The following is a 17,966-nucleotide window of genomic DNA, read 5'->3' as shown; positions in this document are numbered from 1 at the left end:
GCTTTCACACATGGCAGATGAAGGTTAAGTTTGCATTGATGAGGGAAAACCTCTGGGGGCTTGTCAAACCGGCTTCAACTTCTTCTTCAACAGCCTCCAATGCTGGAGAATCCTCAGCTCCGACACGCCCGGCAAGAGATCCTGCTAGAGAGGGAAAGCCTATGGCATCATTGCTCTTACTTTAGGAGATGACTATATTCATCACATCTCCGACTTAGAGTCTCCTTCATAAGCTTGGCAGAAGCTTGACATTATTTTTGGTGCTAGCTCTCACATCTCAAAATTGTCACTTAAGATTGCTTTCTTTGAATTGAAGATGGTTAGTGGCACTCCTTTGGCTGCCCATGTCAATCATATGCGGAGTCTCATGACTCAACTTGCTTCTATCAACTCTCCAATCACTACAAATGATGCAATGGCAGTGTTGCTCAAGAGTATGCCTGAAGATTATGATCATGTTGTTACCACTTTGAAAAATCTTCCTAATCCTAATCTTGAAGGTCTTATTTTTGCTCTTCAAGAAGAAGAAAGGCACATGGAACTCCGGAGAGGCAATGACAGCCTATGCCATAAAAATCCAGAAGGGCAAGGTTTCACCTTGCAAACATTGTGGGAAGACTAATCACCTCTCAAAAGACTGCTTCAAGATCAATCCATATGGGCAAACACTGTGGCAAAAACAATCACCATGAAAAGTTTTGTAGAGCCAAAAAGGAAGCAACTACAAAGTCAGAAACTGCCAATCTACTTTCAGTTGATGTGCCTCCACAAGATGAGGGATCCTATGAAGATTATGCTTTTTGAATCATCTCCATATATGCTCCAGATCTCCATTTTTTATGTTGAGTCAAGGTACTCAGCCTGGATAGTCCTCCAAAATGAATAAAATAAACTATTGTGTTCTTTGTAAACACCTCTGGTCACCATATGATGTAGGCCATGTGTATGTGTTTTGCTCCATGGTACCTCCTGCAGACATTGAGTAGCATGAGAACCTAGCCATAGATTTATCCTTGACCACCATGAGATGGCATGAGAAACTATGAGACTAGATGTATCCTTGACATAGCCTGAGGCATTCCCTTGAGGGGGGGTATGATGGGATATCTCAAGGTGTATGCCCCATGCACACCTTGGTTTCTATGTGTGTGTGCTAGAGGCACAGTTAGGTGCCCATAAGCACTGTTAGGTGGTGGTAGATGCCACATAAGATGATTGAGAGAATCTAGGAGCAGATTGAGGAGATGATTGTGGAGCTCAAAGGTCATCAATGATGTCACTGATCATGTAAGAGGTGCCTACATAAGGACCTCACCTTTCTTCATTCTATAAGCAAGCATTCTCATTTTGTGTTCACTTCATGCTTTCCCTTCAGTTCCCCAACATCCTTTGGCTCTCTTTAGCCTCCTTCTTGCATCTTGGGCTTGTTGTCCGCTTTCATCAAGCTCCTTGCCATCATGACTTCATTGTCCTCCAACTCTTGCTCGTGCAGAAATTCAAAGGGGAAGGTTTTCCCACATGGCAAACCAAGAGGCAGCTGCTTCTTATGCGCGAAGGGTGACAGAGATCCACGCATGACAAGTCTGTTTTGGAGAGGACTCTTTGAGAATATGGGTACTACATTGAAGTTTTCATCTTCTTTTCATCCTCAGACAGATAGCAGTCTGAAGAGGCAAATTCCACCGTTCTTGACTTGCTGAATTGTTATGTGTCTGAGCATAAGACACAATGGGAGCAGTCTTTGCTCTTAGTGGAGTTTGCTTACAACAATACTGTGCATACTTCCTCTGGGAAAGCTCCTTTTGAAATAGTGGAAAGAGGAAGGGAAGTCCACCTATCTTGCATACTAAGGATATAAATTTATAGGCTGATAAGTACATTGAAAACATGGATGTGGCATATCAGAAGGTGAAGCAGGCTCTCCAAAAGACTCAAGCAAAGCAAAAGAGGCAGCTGATCATCACCGTCGTGAACTAGTATTTCAAGCAGGTGATTGGGTTCTTTTGCGTTTTGAAAAGGCAAGGCTGAAAAAGAAGAGGGGCAAAGACCAGTTATTCCCCAAGCTCAGTATGAGATACTATGGGCCTTTTCAAATTTCAGAAAAGTTCAGTGATGTAGCTTACAGGCTGAAGCTACCAGAGCCTTGGAGGCTTCATAGTACCTTCCACGTAAGCCTCCTTAAGCCTTTCAAGGGGGATGCACCAGAGGATATGCCTTTTAATATGCAACCAGAGGTTGAGGAGCTGGATGAGATCCTAGTTCCAGAGCAGATTTTGGCACATAAGGAAAGGAAGATTAGGAGTGGAGTTTCCTGTCGCTACTTGGTGGAATTAAGGAACTATTCATCATTGCATGCAAAGTCGCTGGAAGAGGATGATCTGGCAGATACATCTCATTTGTTACAACTCTACCTAGAAGCTTTTCAACTTGAGCCGACTTCAGTTGTGGCTCCTTCAGGCCCAGTATAGCGTAGGTTTGGAGCATTGCCTGATGCTCAAGAGAAAGGTAGTACCTCAATTGTTTTTGTACAGATAGGCTCATATATCTAGAGGTTGCTTGGTGACATTGGATGTTCACCCAAGGTACTGCTTGCTGACAGTATATCTGCCTTGGGGACTAGTATGATCAATGTACTAGTAACTATGAGATGGTTTGTACAATGTATATGGACTGCTATCCTAGGCTCTAAACAATCATGTATGCTATGTCAGTTTGTAATACATGCTTCTTTGATGATATATTCACATGTATTTCAATTATTGCATATCCTTGTAAAATCCAGATGCAATCGAGGTCACTTGCCATGTTTCAAGAGGGTATGTCACGAGGACGTGAGTTTGAACTTACATGTGGACATGCAAGATTACCAGCCAATGCTTTCTCATTAAATATATTCAGCAAATAACTCAAACACAAATTGGGAGCCAGAGTGCTCCTGTTCAAGAACAAGGACACAGATTGGCCCCAAACCCTTGGTGCCCCTTTCGGTATTTCTTTATTCGTTGGAGAGACCAGTAGATAAGATATACAGTGAGTTCAAACTCTCTTCACAATCGGAGTGAAACAAGGATGCTATGAGTCAGTCACAAGGAGAGTTCATGCCCCAAGAGGTCTGTCAAATTGGTTGAGAGCACAGTTGGGGTGAAGCAAGGATGCCCCCCTTCACTGACACTCTTTGGGATCTACATTGATGAGATCATGAACTAGAGGTGGAGAAGGGCAGGGCAGGAGAACAAGACCCATAACCCCCCGGAATGCAAGGCTATGTAAAATCTGTCACACAGCGGAGATCGAAAATGAGGAACATGCGCTTCTCTATTGCTGAGGGAAAAAACAGCAGCAATGTCGCCAACTCACCAGCCTGAAAAACCTCCTGGGGATGCAGGCCCACCTACTAGGTGCCTTCATAAAGAAAATCCTAGGGCACCGTAACGAAATCCTGGACATGGCACAGCAGTTAGCTAAATATACGCTTGCAGCAGAGCATAGCAAGCATATATAAAGTTCTCATTTTTGGATGTAACGAACCATTATCATTAAGCTATAGCATTTCAAGAAATAAAGCTTTGACCAATTCAGACACTAGGTAAACTTTTGCCACATTATCAAAGTTTCCCCAGCTATATCCCATGGCATTGAGCTACAAAGATCGTTCTAATTTTTTGGGGAAGAAGTCTCTCTTCTTATAACCAACCTAAGCCCTATGACTCTTCCTAGCCTTGTTTATCAATCAATAGCCATGATTCATGAATGTAACAACTCCACTCAAGTATGGTAGGATCTTAACTCTACCACCTGCCTAGAACCTGCCATATTATGAGCAAGGGCAGACATGCAAAAACCTTTACCAATAGACGGATAGTCTTACGCACTAGCTTGGTTTACAACGGATAAAACGAAGGTTAACCAAGGTCATAATAACTCAGTTCAGGTTAAGATGATTCTTACTAGTCTGGCCATCCTGTCTCCATTTCAACTTTGAAATGTGACTTATCCCAGCCATCTGCTAGAAGGGCAGACAGCAGGAACCACCTGCTTACAAACTATTGCCTAGTACCAGCACCCATGACAAATAAGAAATCAATAAGTTTCCACGCACCAGCAAGTGCTGTAAGACGTCAATCATATCGAGGGCACCTCCGCAATCTGCCGCTGCCACAAGCTGTGAATATGACAAACTTTCAGTTCAATCAATTGTAACGGGAAATCCTCCCTAAGCAAACCAGCTGCTCGTTCAAAGTACTCCCCATTCACAAACAAAAAAAGGGAAAGAAAAAGATTGCACAAAATTGCCGAAAATCTGAATGACATCTGGAATAATATTGAATACTTCAAGGACGGAATGGTGAGATACTAAGGTGACATAAAAGGAATGTAGTGATACAATCCCTATGCCAAAGTTTGAAAAGAGGAGGATTGGGACAACTAAACATGCCTAAATCGACAGGCACGGTTCAGAAGATGCTTAAGCTCACCGAAGGAAGGTCACTGAGGGCTTGATTGACGTAGGACATGAGTTTGAGCTTCTGATGCAGAGAGAGTAGACTATCACGCTGCTGGCCCAGACGCTGGATGCGTTGTGCAGTCTCCACAACATGCACGTCTGAAAGCCTCACTACAGCTTTGAGTTCCCCGATCCGCTCACAAGCCCTTAGAATGTCGCTGTTCAAGCCTTCAAGCTGACCCTGTGCTTCGTAAAAGGACTCTGAACGAGCCGCAATTTCTTTCACGAGATGGACTTCAATGATGTCCAAGTAGTGAGACAACTTTTCTTGTAGCATCATATTCTGAGGAATCGAGGAGTACGGACATGCTGCCTGAAAAGTCGATCCATCTTCCAAAGCAAAATCCTCATTAAAATAGAGAGAGGGGATCTCACGAAGACAAGCTACAAGCCCTTCACTCTCTGATACCGCCTCGCCCTCCTCTTTGTCATTTGCAACAGCTCCAGTCACTTGATTGCTACGTTCCCAGTTAGAATGCTCCCGCACATCCGCAAAGCGACCGTAAGATTCCGAAATGGAGTCCAAGTATGTTTGAAAATCTGCTCGGTTCACTTCGGGAATAAGCTTCAAAGGTGTTACTGGAATGGCCTCTGCAATATCGGCAGAAGAAGAGGAAAACCATGCACCCCATGACGTATCAGAACTGTAAACACCTGCCTTCCCCAAATGCGGGTTGTTCAGAATGGAGGCAAGACTTTGTCCCGCGCTATACACTTCCGGATCGAGATCTGTACTTTGTTTCTTTTCGGGAAATGACTGAGTGGCTAACTGGGTATCAGCAGATGGCCTGGGAGTCGAAAAAAGCCGAGTGGAGTCGAAACTTCTCAGAGACACCGGGTTAGCATGGGCGCTTAGCCTCTTGCTCGACGGAAAATTTTCCATCCTGTACCGTCCTCCGTGCTATCTCGCTATCATTCTGTCATTGACATTGAGAAACATGTCTTAAGACGCCTACCAAAGCCGGAACTTGGATCGAGATGTATCTAACATGAAGCCAGAACCGATCTTCCATGTGCACGTACTCAGGGGGATTGCCAACAAGCAGAATTGACTAGAGAACATACAAACTCCAAAATCACCTGGGGAGCATTGCAGATGCGGGTGGGCAGCTGATACAGATGGATGTTGTAACAGATCTTGACACCAAGAGCAGAATTGCCGTATGAGAAAATCGATCTCATACCAAGAGAGTGCGAATGCGAACTGGTGAAGAAGAAGCAGGGGATGATGAATGGAAGAATGAATCCTGGTGCAAATGCGGACGGGAGAAGCAATCACAACCAACGCAAGAGCGCGCGAGCAAGAGAGAGAGAGAGAGAGAGAGAACGAGCCAGGGAGATGATTGTTTGGTTTTAAAAAAAGTCCTCAAGTCCTCATTGCCCCTCCGCACACCATACCACTAACCCTATCCACCTCAAAAGACACCTTAACATGAGGAAACCTCAACACAAGTGTCAAGCCGGGTTTAGACTCACAACAGCCCATCAAATTCATGTAGCTGGAAAATCACCATTGAGAACCTGGAGCAGCAACATCCATGGCATGGATACACACCTCACAGCCTCATATGGGGAGATTGCTTCCAACCTAGCACCCTTACCCACCCCTCGACGCTCTGTGTAGAACCAATCACAAGCCAACAGCGAACGTGGTGAACAACACAAGTGGCACATGTGGTTGGCTAGACATTGGTTGGTGAGCAAGACATGTGAATGCAACGATTGGCAAACCTCAATCAAGCAACCCTTTCTAGGCAACAAAGGGTTGCCAAGAGGTGAAGCGGTCACATCTTCGTCTAAACCCGCCCCAAGCCACCCCATGCAGGGATTGTGCATAGTCAAGAATGCATGGTGAAAGAGCAAGGGATGTCTTTTGGGACCCCTCTCAACTGACTTCACAACTATTGTCCTCTTTGTTCCCTTGCAAAGAGCAACCTTGTATCAATGCCCATTCCCCATCATCTTCAACATGAAACCTCCTCAATTTTGGAGCCTAAAACAATTGCCATGGTTTCCACAAAACGCCTAAGGAATCCAAGGTCCCCGTTGTGTGTTCAACCTCCCAATCATCTCTTTGCCCAGCATCACCAATCTATACACCCCTGCTATAAAACACTACCATTAACGCTCTACACAACGATGCATTAACCATTGCTTAATCCAACCTTTGGCATCATTAACCATGCTCGTTAGCAACCCCAACTTGCATCGTCAACTCCTCGAACTAACCCTTGTATGACTCTTCAACTGAAATTGAAATGCTTTTCCAATCTACTTTTCTCCCATCCCATAATTGTAGCCACTTCTTTGGCCCCTTATTGTTCCAGTTTCTTAGCTTTCTACCCCAACAATGAGGCAAAGTGCTCCCTCGCCCCTTTGCTCTAAACCACATATGCCATCCCCTATGGACCTCCCTTTCCATAGCAACAAGGGAACTAACTTCTTCTAGGCCCTGAACAACAATTTTGCAATCTCTAAGTAACCCCTTAATCCCCACACAAAAGTGAGACAGCACTTTTCAATGCTTGTCAAGCTCCCAATTGCCGACCTTGCCACCACCTCATCAAATAAGCCCTAGGAGCATCCACCACATCCAACCACTTAAATAACCCATGCCGTGGTCCTTGCCTATGAATCCAAAACCCCAATCCCCCCCTCAAGCTTTCAAAATAACCACTCCTTTCTAAGGCGTTGAGTGTGTGCTCCTACAATGCTCCTCACCTCACAAGACTTCCTCAATTCCCTTGCTAGCATTAGATCAAAAGAAAACGAGGGCTTCTCTACAAGTTGCCACCAATCATAGTCTTACTCAAGTTCTCTCCATTCATATTCTTCTCAAATGTATGGATCTCTAAAAACCTCCCTCATGCCCAATGCTTGCCACTTGGCTTGCTCATTTGGTGCCATGTGTCCTAGAGGACCCTTCCATTAAAGCCATGTGTCCTACTGGACCCTTTGCACCTCATTATTAATGCTTAACCCTATGATTAACCTTAGACCAAGCCCCCGTTAATACAAGCCCTCTAGTTTCCCACCTCACCATAACCAATTGATGGGCTTGCACAATTATGGCCAGCCTAACATTCCCTTCCCCTTAAGAATGGTTTACATCCTCGAAGACAAAATTGGGACACCTTCTCTAGAGATTGTTTACCCTTTCCCATGTTAAACTTTATTCAGGTCTATCTTTCCACTTAACCAAACATTCTTAATATACTATATGTCTTGTTTTACTTTCTTGTCTATCTAAAATTTTCCCTATCTCATGTGGTAAAGTTATAGGTTCAATGAGTTCAACTAGGATGTCATGTCCTTAACTTTCTTCTTACATGAAAAACTATAAGAAAAGTCAAGAGTTACAAGGGAAAATATCAAGGTTTACTTATGCCTTTACCAATTCCTGATGGCCCATGGGAGCAGATTTCTATGGACTTTATTACTGGATTTCCTACAACTAGCTCAGGTTTTGATATGATTTGGACTATCATTGATAGATTTAGTAAGCAGGCTTACTTTAATCCTTGTAAGAAGACCTTGCAGTTCAGGCTACTCATTTGTTCATCAAGCACATCTTTATACACCATGGCCTTCCAAAAGTAATCATGTCAAACCAAGATAGTAAATTTTGTAGTAACTTTTGGACCGCACTCTTTAACAATCTTGGTACAAAGTTAGATTTTTCCACTCCTTTTCATCTCGAGTCTAATGGCCAAATTGAGGTCACACGAAAAACTATTTGTGACATGTTACGTGCTTACGTGTCTAGTCAGCCAAGCAACTGGGACAAATTTATACACATATTACAATTTGCCTACAACAACACTAAGCACTCTGCTACAAGCAAATCTCCATTCCAAATTGTCTATGGAAAGACCATTTCTACTCCATTGACCCACCTTAAGCACCAAGTAGAGGCTATTGATCGATTTACTAAAGATTTCTCTTGCATTTTGGCTACTATCAAAAAGAATATCGAGCATGCTCAAGCTGTGTATACTGCATGTGCAAACAAGGGTAGAAAGAAAGTTGTATTTTCTGAAGGTGACCTAGTTATGTTACGTATTGAGAAGCGCATACTTAAGAGTGTTGAGACACACCCTGTAGCTAAGTTTGCCCCTAAATCCTATGGTCCCTTTAAAGTTTTAAAACGCATTAATGACAATATCTATCGGCTCGAATTACCACCTGATTGGAAAATTCATAATTCCTTTCATGTGCACCTCCTGAAACCTTTCCATGGAGACCCACCAGTTCGATCTATTTTAGACGATGTACCATTGCTTCAAGGAGAGACCCAGCTCTTAGAACCAGACCAAATCATTGATCAACAAATCACTCAAACAAGACGTGGAAACTCGTATCCTATTTATCTTCTTACATTTAAGAACCACCTTGTTGAGGATGCTAAGTGGATGCCCTAGCGATATTTTCACCAGTACCCTGATTTATTGACTACTTTATTGTCACGCAATTGAGGGCAATTGCGATTTCAAGCAAGAGGGATGTTATGAGAATTGGATTTATCGCATTAATTTAATCCTTCAGTATTTAGTTAGTGAGATCCAGCATTTTTGTAGCGCTGCTAATGCATGTGTGCTGGCTATTCCGTAGTGATGCATGTGTGCTCCTACATGGCTGGATATACGGTTGCGGCTGTATGAGTGTGTAGCATTGTGTGCACCACTTACGTGATGACAGTATGTGTAGCATGTGTGCACCATCCGTACGATTTTATTCATGTGTAGCATCAGGTGCACCATGAGATGGTATGTGTCGCATGTGTGCACCATTCATCTGTGATTTATTGATTTCGCGTTGCTATAATACTGAAAGGTTGATTGATTGTGGTGATTAATTCCAAGGTTATCTTATGCTTGAAATATTTTATTACTATTGATTGTGTGAATCCAAGGAAAGAGTAATTGATCGGGCCATGGCATCTAGCAAGCATGATCTGCCCAAAATAGGCACAACTTCAGTTTTGCGGGGATGAATAAGGCTTATGCCTAATTTTTGATATTACAAAAGCTTATGTACATATTTGAATTTTGGAATATTAGTGGCTTGGCTAAGTAAATAAACTAAGTAAGAAAAGCCAGCTATTCTAGAAGGTGGATGGGCTTTTTGTAAAAGGATGCATGGAGGAAAGCATAGAGGCTTTTGTATGATTTTTGCTCGGAAGCTTTTTAGAGGAATATACATAAATACATAGGAGGTGGAAGGAGAGCACCACTCCTATGGGGGGAGATTGTACCCAGCACGCTTGTTCTGTCTCTTCCGTTTGTGAGTTTTGAGAGTTTGTGCATATTTTCGAATAGGTTGCTGTGTTTTTAAGGATTTGCAGGTTTTGCGAGCGTTTCCCATCGCAGGGATGGTTCTCCAGTTATGACAATGGAAAGACAAGTTGTGTGCATCTTGGAAATAACTATGCATGTGACATAGTGGGAGCAGGTGACATAGAATTTTCTTTTGCAAATGGGTATGCATTTGTTTTGAAAAATATGAGACATGTGCCTAAGTTGACCAAGAGTCTTATTTCAGCGGGTCAGCTAGATGATGCTGGTTTTCAGACCACTTTTGGCTTTCAAAGTTGAAAATTTCAGAAGGGCTCTATGGTTTTGGCCAGGGGTGCCAAGTGTGGGACTTTGTATTCCTTAAATGTATCAGGGGTGTGTGATCATGTTGTTGCAATAACTGAGCAGCCAAGTACTTCTTTGTGGCATTGCAAGTTGGGACACATGAGCCAGAATGGAATGAAACTCTTATGCCATTTGGGTTATGTACTGCATTTGACTTTTTCTGATTTTGAATGTTGTGAGCACTATCTCTATGGGAAGCAGACTAAATCATCCCATAAAAGAAGGGGAAAGAAAGAGCTTGAAAGGCTTGATTTGGTGCATTCAGACATATGTGGTCCCATGCCTACACGGTCATTAGGCGGGGCTCAATACTATGTGACATTCATTGATGATGAAACTAGGAAAGTGTGGACTTATGCTATAGCTCGAAAGAGCGATGTGTTCCAGGTATTTCAAAAATGGTTGGCTTTGGTTGAAAATCAGTTAGGTAGAATGCTTAAATGCCTATGGACTGATAATGGTGGAGAGTATATCTCTCATGTCTTTCAGCATTTATGTGATACACATGGGATTAAGAGGGAGCTCACATCCCCTCGTACTCCAATTACAGAACACATGAACCACACCATTCAGGAAAGGTTGCAATGTATGCTTTCCAATGCAAGTCTTTCTGGTGGTTTTTGGGCTGAGGCAATGATGACTGCAGTGGTGATCAATAGATCACCTAGCAGGAGTTTGGATGGTGGTATTCTTGAAGAGGCATGGAGTGGCAAGAAGCCCTCTTACTCTCATTTGCATATATTTGGGTGTGAGGCATATGCACATGTGCCAAAAGAGCTTCGGAAGAAGCGAGATCCTAAAACCAGGAAATGCATCTTTTCGGGTTATGGTGAAAGTGGAGAGATGGGCTATTGTCTCTGGGATCCAAAAGCAAAGAAAATCATACGAAGCCATGATGTGGTCTTCAATGAGAAGAAGATGCATAAGACACCCATGAGGGATGTGGAAATGAGGAGAATCACTTTCCAAGATGTGAATCCACCCACATATGTTGATAGACAGCGAGCTGTCCATGCACCGAATGTGCTGGATATGGTGCCACCTGGTACTCCCATAGGTACACAATCAAGGGTAGATGATGGATCATCTATTGGTGGTAATGATGAGCCAAATGTGGCTGATATGTAGGTGGGACAGCAAGCTGAAATGCCCTTGAGAATAACATTTAGAGTGTCTAGACCGCTTGAGAGATTTGTTCCAAAGGTAGACTATGTGATGCTTACTAATTGCGGGGAGCCTTCTTGCTATAGAGAGGCTATGATGCGGGAGGATCAACGCAAGTGGGAGTATGCTATGCAATCAGAGATGAGTTCACTCATAAAGAATAAGACTTGGGACTTGGTTTCTTTGCCACATGGAAAGAAAGCATTGGCATGTAAATGGGTCTACAAAATGAAGGTCACAGGTGATGATGTGCCTAAGTATAAGGCCTGTTGGTTGCTAAAGGGTTCAAGCAAGAGAAGGGTGTGGACTTTGATGAGATATTCTCTCTGGTTGTGAAGATGACCACACTTAGATGTGTACTTGGACTCGTGGCAATAGAGGATATGGAGCTTATGTAGATGGATGTCAAGACAACTTTCTTGCATGGGGATTTGCATGAGGAAATTTACATGATACAGCCAGAATGCTTTGAAGAAAAGGGCAAAGAGCATTTGGTTCGCAAGTTGAAAAAGAGTCTCTATGGCCTTACGCAAGCACCTAGAGAATGGTATCATAAGTTTGATGCTTTCATTCGGTCCCAGGGTTTCAGAAGCAGTGAGATTGATCATGGCCTCTACACTAAAAGGGCTCAGGATAATAGCATGATATTCCTAGCACTTTGTGTGGATTATATGTTTTTGGCTAGCAAGAACACTTATGAGCTTGATGCGTTGAAGGCCAAGTTGCATGAGGCCTTTGACATGAAGGATTTGGGACCTGCAGGTCATATTCTTGGTATGCGCATCACGCGTGACTGGAGTAGGAAACTCCTTTGGCTTTCATAGAAGAAGTATGTTACAAAAGTGTTGTAGCATTTCAATATGAAGGGGGGGAAGGCAGTAAGTACTCCATTGCCTCCATATGTGAAACTGAGTCTGGCAGATAGTCCCAAATCAGATGAGGAGAGGGCCATGATGGCCAAGGTTCCTTATGCGTCATCAGTTGGGATTCTTATGTATGCTATGATAGCTTACTAGACTGAACATTGTATTTGCAGTGGGAGTTGTTAGCCGGTATATGGCTGATCCAGGAAAGAGGCACTGGGAGGCAGTTAAGTGTATCATGAGGTACATGAAGGGTACCAAGGAGGTGTGTATCTGCTTTCGTAGAGGAGAGGCGCGTGTATTTGGGTACACAGATTCTGACTATGCAGGGCATGTGGATAGCAGGAGATCCACTTTTGGTTATGTGTTCACCTTTGCAAGTGGTGCAGTGTCATGGATGTCTCGTGCACAGAAGTGCATTGCTTTGTCTACCACAGAGGCCGAGTATGTTGCAACCACAGAGGGTTGCAAGGAGGCTATATGGCCTGATCAGCTAGTGAGAGATTTGGGGATTCATACAGGTGTACCGAAATTGCATAATGATTCGATGAGTGCTATTCAGCCAGCATGGAATCCGGTCTTTCATGCAAAGACCAAACACATTGAGGTCAGGTACCATTTTATCAGGGAGGTACTTGAGGACAAGCACATAGAGCTTGTCAAGGTTCATACAGATGATAACCCTATAGATATGATGACAAAGAGTCTACCTAGTCAACGGTTTGAGCATTGCCGTGTATTGATGGGCATTGGATAGTATGCTCATTGGTTGTTATCCCTTAAAGGCACATTGGCCTTTAAGTGGAAGGTTGTGGGGGTTAAAGGCCACTGAATTCATATGGTAAGTCCAGATAGAGAAAGAGTAACCACTAAAAGTGAGGAAAGGAAAGGCCATTGTTGGATAGGAAACACACGAGGGGTCCATGGACTTAGATCAGGCAGACTGTAATGATTACAAAATCTGTTAATTGAAATTCACAAATTAGAAAATTAAATGCTAAATATATAAATTTGGTTGCAATTTATTAATGATTGGCCAAAAGCCCTAACCAGAGCCATTTTTAAGTTATCTAGTTCTCCATGGGTGACTCTTGTTATAAAACCACCAACTACACCATGTCAATTGAGGCATCTACCTCTTGCCTTAGAGAAACCTTGAATATTTTATCAATTTATAATGTTGAAGAAAAAGAAAGAAACAAGGATGCTAAACATGTTCTTTCAAAAATATCAAAATTTCCATTGACTCATGAAAACCCCTTTTGAAATCAAGTTGCTAAAGCCAATATTTACCTTGGAAGTAAAGCATAAATTGTGGATGAACCCTAGAGAGATAAAAAAGGTTTCAAAATATTCAATTGAGTTTGAACGAGCTTTTCCTTATAGAAATTGTACCTGAAATCAATTCAAAAGGGCATGGGAGCTTGAGATAATTGTAATGTGGGTAAAAATACTTTAGTTCAATACATGTCCAACCATAGGAAGGCAATCCTTAAGTTATAGGGGGTTCACGCATTCTTGAAAATGAATTATAAAGGGCTTAGCATAATTTTAATATGGGTAAAAAAGACTTTAGTTCAATACACAACCAATTACAGGGAGAAAGTCCTTAAATTGAAGGGGGTTGATCAGTTATTGAAAGTAAGAGGTTTTGTGAGGGGCTTGAAAGAAAACTATAAGGTCGAGGTGAGAAGAAGTTCTCCCAAAACCTTGGAAGAGTATCAAGTACACCCAAATATATAATGACAAAATGGGGACCTCTACAATTGGAACATTAGAACATTCTAGTTTTGTTTTGAGATTCAATAAAATTCCCAATTTAGAGTAAAAGGGGTAATTCAAGAAGGGGGTTTCTGAGGAACAGCCTAAGAAACTCCAAACACAAAGATATCCTATTTTGAAAAGAGAGGATTATGAGCGGGCTAAGTAATAAAATGTTTGGTTTAAATGTCTGGGCAAAGATCATTCAACTTTGAACTGCCCTAGAAATAATAAAGCTCGATAAATAAAGCTCCACAAAAATCAAGCACACAAGGTGTAGGTATTACCACTTAAAGGTACTAAAAAGTATACCAAAGTAGAGGTTTATCGTGCAGATAGCACCCATATATGGTGCCTATCATTGGTAAAATGGTGTCCACTTTTGGTTCTCATGATTCAATGTGGATGCATGGAGATATTAAGTGTCAAAAAGTAAGGATTATGGTCAAAGATTGTGCCACACATAATTTCTTAAACTACTCATCAACAATTAAGAATTAAAGCTACCTAAGAGTCCAAGTACCGACAAATATGTGGTCTCTTTGGCAAAGGGCTATGATAAAAAAGTTAGGACACCATGATATATGGTGTAGAGGTGCACATTCAAGTCTATCAGGATGCCTTGGATTTTCAAATCACGCATATGAATAGAATAGATGTTGTACTGGGTCTAGAATGGCTTTATAGACTTGGGCATAGCTAGCAGCAGAGTTGTCTAAGTAACTCCATCATTTATGAAAAGCAAGATCAAGGGGGAACATGGTGCACCTAATTCTCCTTTGATGAAATCAAAATGACTTCTACACCAACAATAATGCGAGGCATATATTAGGACGCCTTTATTTCTTTTACATGTAAGAAGTAAATTTTTACTTAGTGTTGTACCTAAGAAGTAAACCTTTATTTTGTATCTATGAAGTAAGCTTGTACTTGATGTTGTTGAAAGTCATATTGTTTCTTTTAATGATGTAATGGTTGAATTTAAAGATGTTTTCTTATTTAATTCACCTGATCCTAAAAGAAATGAGATCATAAAAATATAAATATTTTGTAGATCTACTCCTATTTGTAAAACCCCTCTAGACTTCATCAAAATAGAAGAATGTGAGGTGCAAACATAGGTGGCTGAGTATCTTAGAAAAGGCCAAATTCAACCAAGTAGCTGACCTTGGTCTTCATTGGTATTGCTAGCAAAGAAAAGGGTGAGCTGGATTACCGAGCTTTAAATAAAACCACAATAAAAAATAAGTATCCTAAGCCTTGCATTGATGAAGATCTTCAAATGCAAGGGCCTATATATTTTACTAAAGGTGATCTAAGATCACTATATGACCAAGTATGAATAAGAGATAGAGGATGCCCCTAAGACATCATTTCATACTAGGTATGGACATTATCAATTTATAATAATTCCATTCGGTTTAACAAATGCTCCAACAACTTTCACAACACTTATGAATAGACTATTGAGGCATATTTAGGAAAATTTGCTTTAGTATTGTTAGATGACATCAAATGTTCCAATTGCTTAGAGACAACTCTCTTTTGCCTAAAAATCAAAATCTGAATTCTTTACAAAAGAATTGAGATACTTGGTGCATATTGTATCCCAAGAATGGAAACATATGTATCCTCAAAAGATAGGGTCATATTGGAATATAAATCTAGAGGAATTAGAAATATTATTAGGCTTGTCTAGATTCTATAGAGATTCATCCAAGAGCATGCTAAATTTTATATTTTGATGATGGATAGATTTAAGGGGAACGAAAATACCTTCATTTGGAACGAGCCTCAAATTAAGAGTTTTGGAAAGGTAAAAGTAGCTAGAGCAATAGCTCCTCCCTTAAATGTAGTATATCCTAGTGAACCATTCATGGTCGAAACATATGCCAATGATTTTGCTACTAGAGTGGTACTTTTACAAAGGGTTGACTAGTAGCTTTTGAAAGCAAAACGTTTAACCATGCTCAATAGAATTACTTAGCATATGAGAAGGACCTATATGCTATAGTTTATGCTTTAAAGAAGTGGAGGCATTGTTTTTATGGTGCTAAGCTTGAGATGTTTTTAATTAGGAAAGTATTAAATGGATTTGCAATCAGATAAAGCTTAAAGCAAGAAAAGCTAGGTGGGTTAAAATAATGCAAGAGTTTGATATCCAATTGACATCTCAAAATGTGGTAGCAAATTTCATAAGCCAAATGATGAATTCAATGTTATTGATTCCAAAATGATTTCCTATAATTGTTAAAAAGAAAATGTGGGCTTCATCCTCACTTTTCTCAAATATGGAAAGCAAGTATGAGGAGGGATGCAATAGGTTTTCATCGAGGAGTCTCAAGGAAACGTTGACACATCATAGGTTAGCGATAATGGATCGATGTGTAAAATTTTGAGTATTGAAGATGGATACTTGTTCACAATGGATACTTGTTCACAAAGATAGAGTATGTGCACGCCATAGCTCCCTTGTTTGCACTTTTGCCTTGAAGGATATCTTTATGACTAGGAACTTCAAAGAATAGAGCAACAAAGTGACTTGATCTAGTGGATAGTCACTAATTGTTAAGCAGACTTGAGCTAGAACAGTACTGGGATGGGGGACCTCCTGGGAAGTTTTAAGAGCAGTCTCCCAAGGCTTCCTCATGCGTAGCCAATGGTGCCAGGTATGCCAATGATTATGCCTTCGTTGCCACCTTTGTCGTACGCTTGGAGGAGCTAGGATGTAGGTGTGCGTTCGTAAGCTTCGACCTGTCTGCGTACGGCCGACTTCTTTTGCTGCGATTTTTTTTCTTCACCGCACGTTTTCCTACCTCTGATCCATTTTACGTTGTTCACTTTTGCTGCTTTGAACTTTGTTCCACTCTTGTACACGATGTCTGCAATCTAATGCGTGCTTCAGTTTCTTGTTCAAGGATGCAAGGTGCGTGTGCTTTCTATGCTATGGACGATGAAACCTTTGCTCTGATATTATTGCGATGGGAAACGCTCACGAAACCAGCAAATCCTTGAAAAACACAGCCTCTACCACCTTCCATGCCTCAATTACCATCATTTTGCATCGTGTATCCTATCATAATCACTACCTTTTCTTCTTTCCTTGATTTCTCAAAAGCAATACTCTGAGAGAGAATTCCCTAGCCACCTCTATCTATTAGGCACTTTAGTAGCCTTAACCTTACTCGAGTCCAATTCAGCCAACCCCTCACCAATGGACACCAACACATTTGCCATAATCTCATTCCTTGGATTCTCTTTAACACACTATAGAATTTGATCCCACCTCATCCAATTTTGCTTCGTAAGCCCTCTTGCAACAAGCTGTATTCCTCCCATAAGAAATTTAGTTAGGGTCAAACAATTTGGTTTATAGTTTAGGATCTTTCCATCTCCCTTATCCTAGCATTCCATCTTTCCATATCCCCCCCTCCCACCTCCACATGCCCCTAATCTTCTCCCAAATCTCTTTCACCCCTTTATGTATCCATCTTTCTACAACACCGAGTTATTAGCTTGAATGTGACATTAATATGATCCATTACCTCAATGGGTAAAGCAAGGCAGGTTGATGGGCTGATATCATTGTGGTTAGCATATCCTTCCCTCCATCCTCTATACAAACACTACTAACACTAGTCCCTCCTAGTCTCTACCAACCTTCATACACTTCCACTCAACTTCCATCCCATACTAATCAACAAGCAACACCACCCACACCCCTCAACAAGCTATTCACCCATATTTTATACCATTCCAACAGCTTTAAATCCCACAATACATCTAATTCTAAGATCTTGATCTCTTATAATGCCACAATCACTTGCCTTATCCTTGTTATGACCCTCAAACATTTATTTTGCTCAACCTTATTGTAAATGCCCCCTCATGCAAATGATTCGACAACACCCCCCCCCTTCCCCCTCCACCTTCCTTGCTTCTTTGTAGGCATGGAGATATCAGCAATGAAGCATAAAATAGGCAAAGAACTAAGTTTTTGTGGGCAAAATAAAAATTGCATGAATTTGCTACAAA

General features: G+C 41.5%; 1 protein-coding gene across 3 annotated transcripts in view; it reads right to left on the bottom strand.

The window, feature by feature from the left end:
- VPS54 overlaps positions 1 to 5,861 on the bottom strand; it is a 115,699-nt gene extending 109,838 nt beyond the window's left edge. For all 3 annotated transcript variants that reach the window (XM_087389332.1, XM_087389334.1, XM_087389333.1), the window contains exons 1-3: positions 5,585 to 5,861; positions 4,476 to 5,421; positions 4,100 to 4,162 (exon numbers count right to left, since the gene is read on the bottom strand). In XM_087389332.1, the coding sequence (XP_087245458.1) occupies positions 4,100 to 4,162; positions 4,476 to 5,387 (975 nt within the window). In that variant the 5' untranslated portion in view covers positions 5,388 to 5,421; positions 5,585 to 5,861. The remainder of the gene's footprint in view (positions 1 to 4,099; positions 4,163 to 4,475; positions 5,422 to 5,584) is intronic.
- Positions 5,862 to 17,966: the final 12,105 nt, after the last annotated feature.

This window comes from Dipteris shenzhenensis, chromosome 18, assembly GCF_047967505.1.
Source record: "Dipteris shenzhenensis isolate YYH24624 ecotype China chromosome 18, Dip_SZ_1.0, whole genome shotgun sequence".
In the NCBI taxonomy this organism is placed as follows: Eukaryota; Viridiplantae; Streptophyta; class Polypodiopsida; order Gleicheniales; family Dipteridaceae; genus Dipteris; species Dipteris shenzhenensis.
Note: the sequence above shows the minus strand (reverse complement) of the source record. Positions and strands in the feature narration are given on the sequence as shown.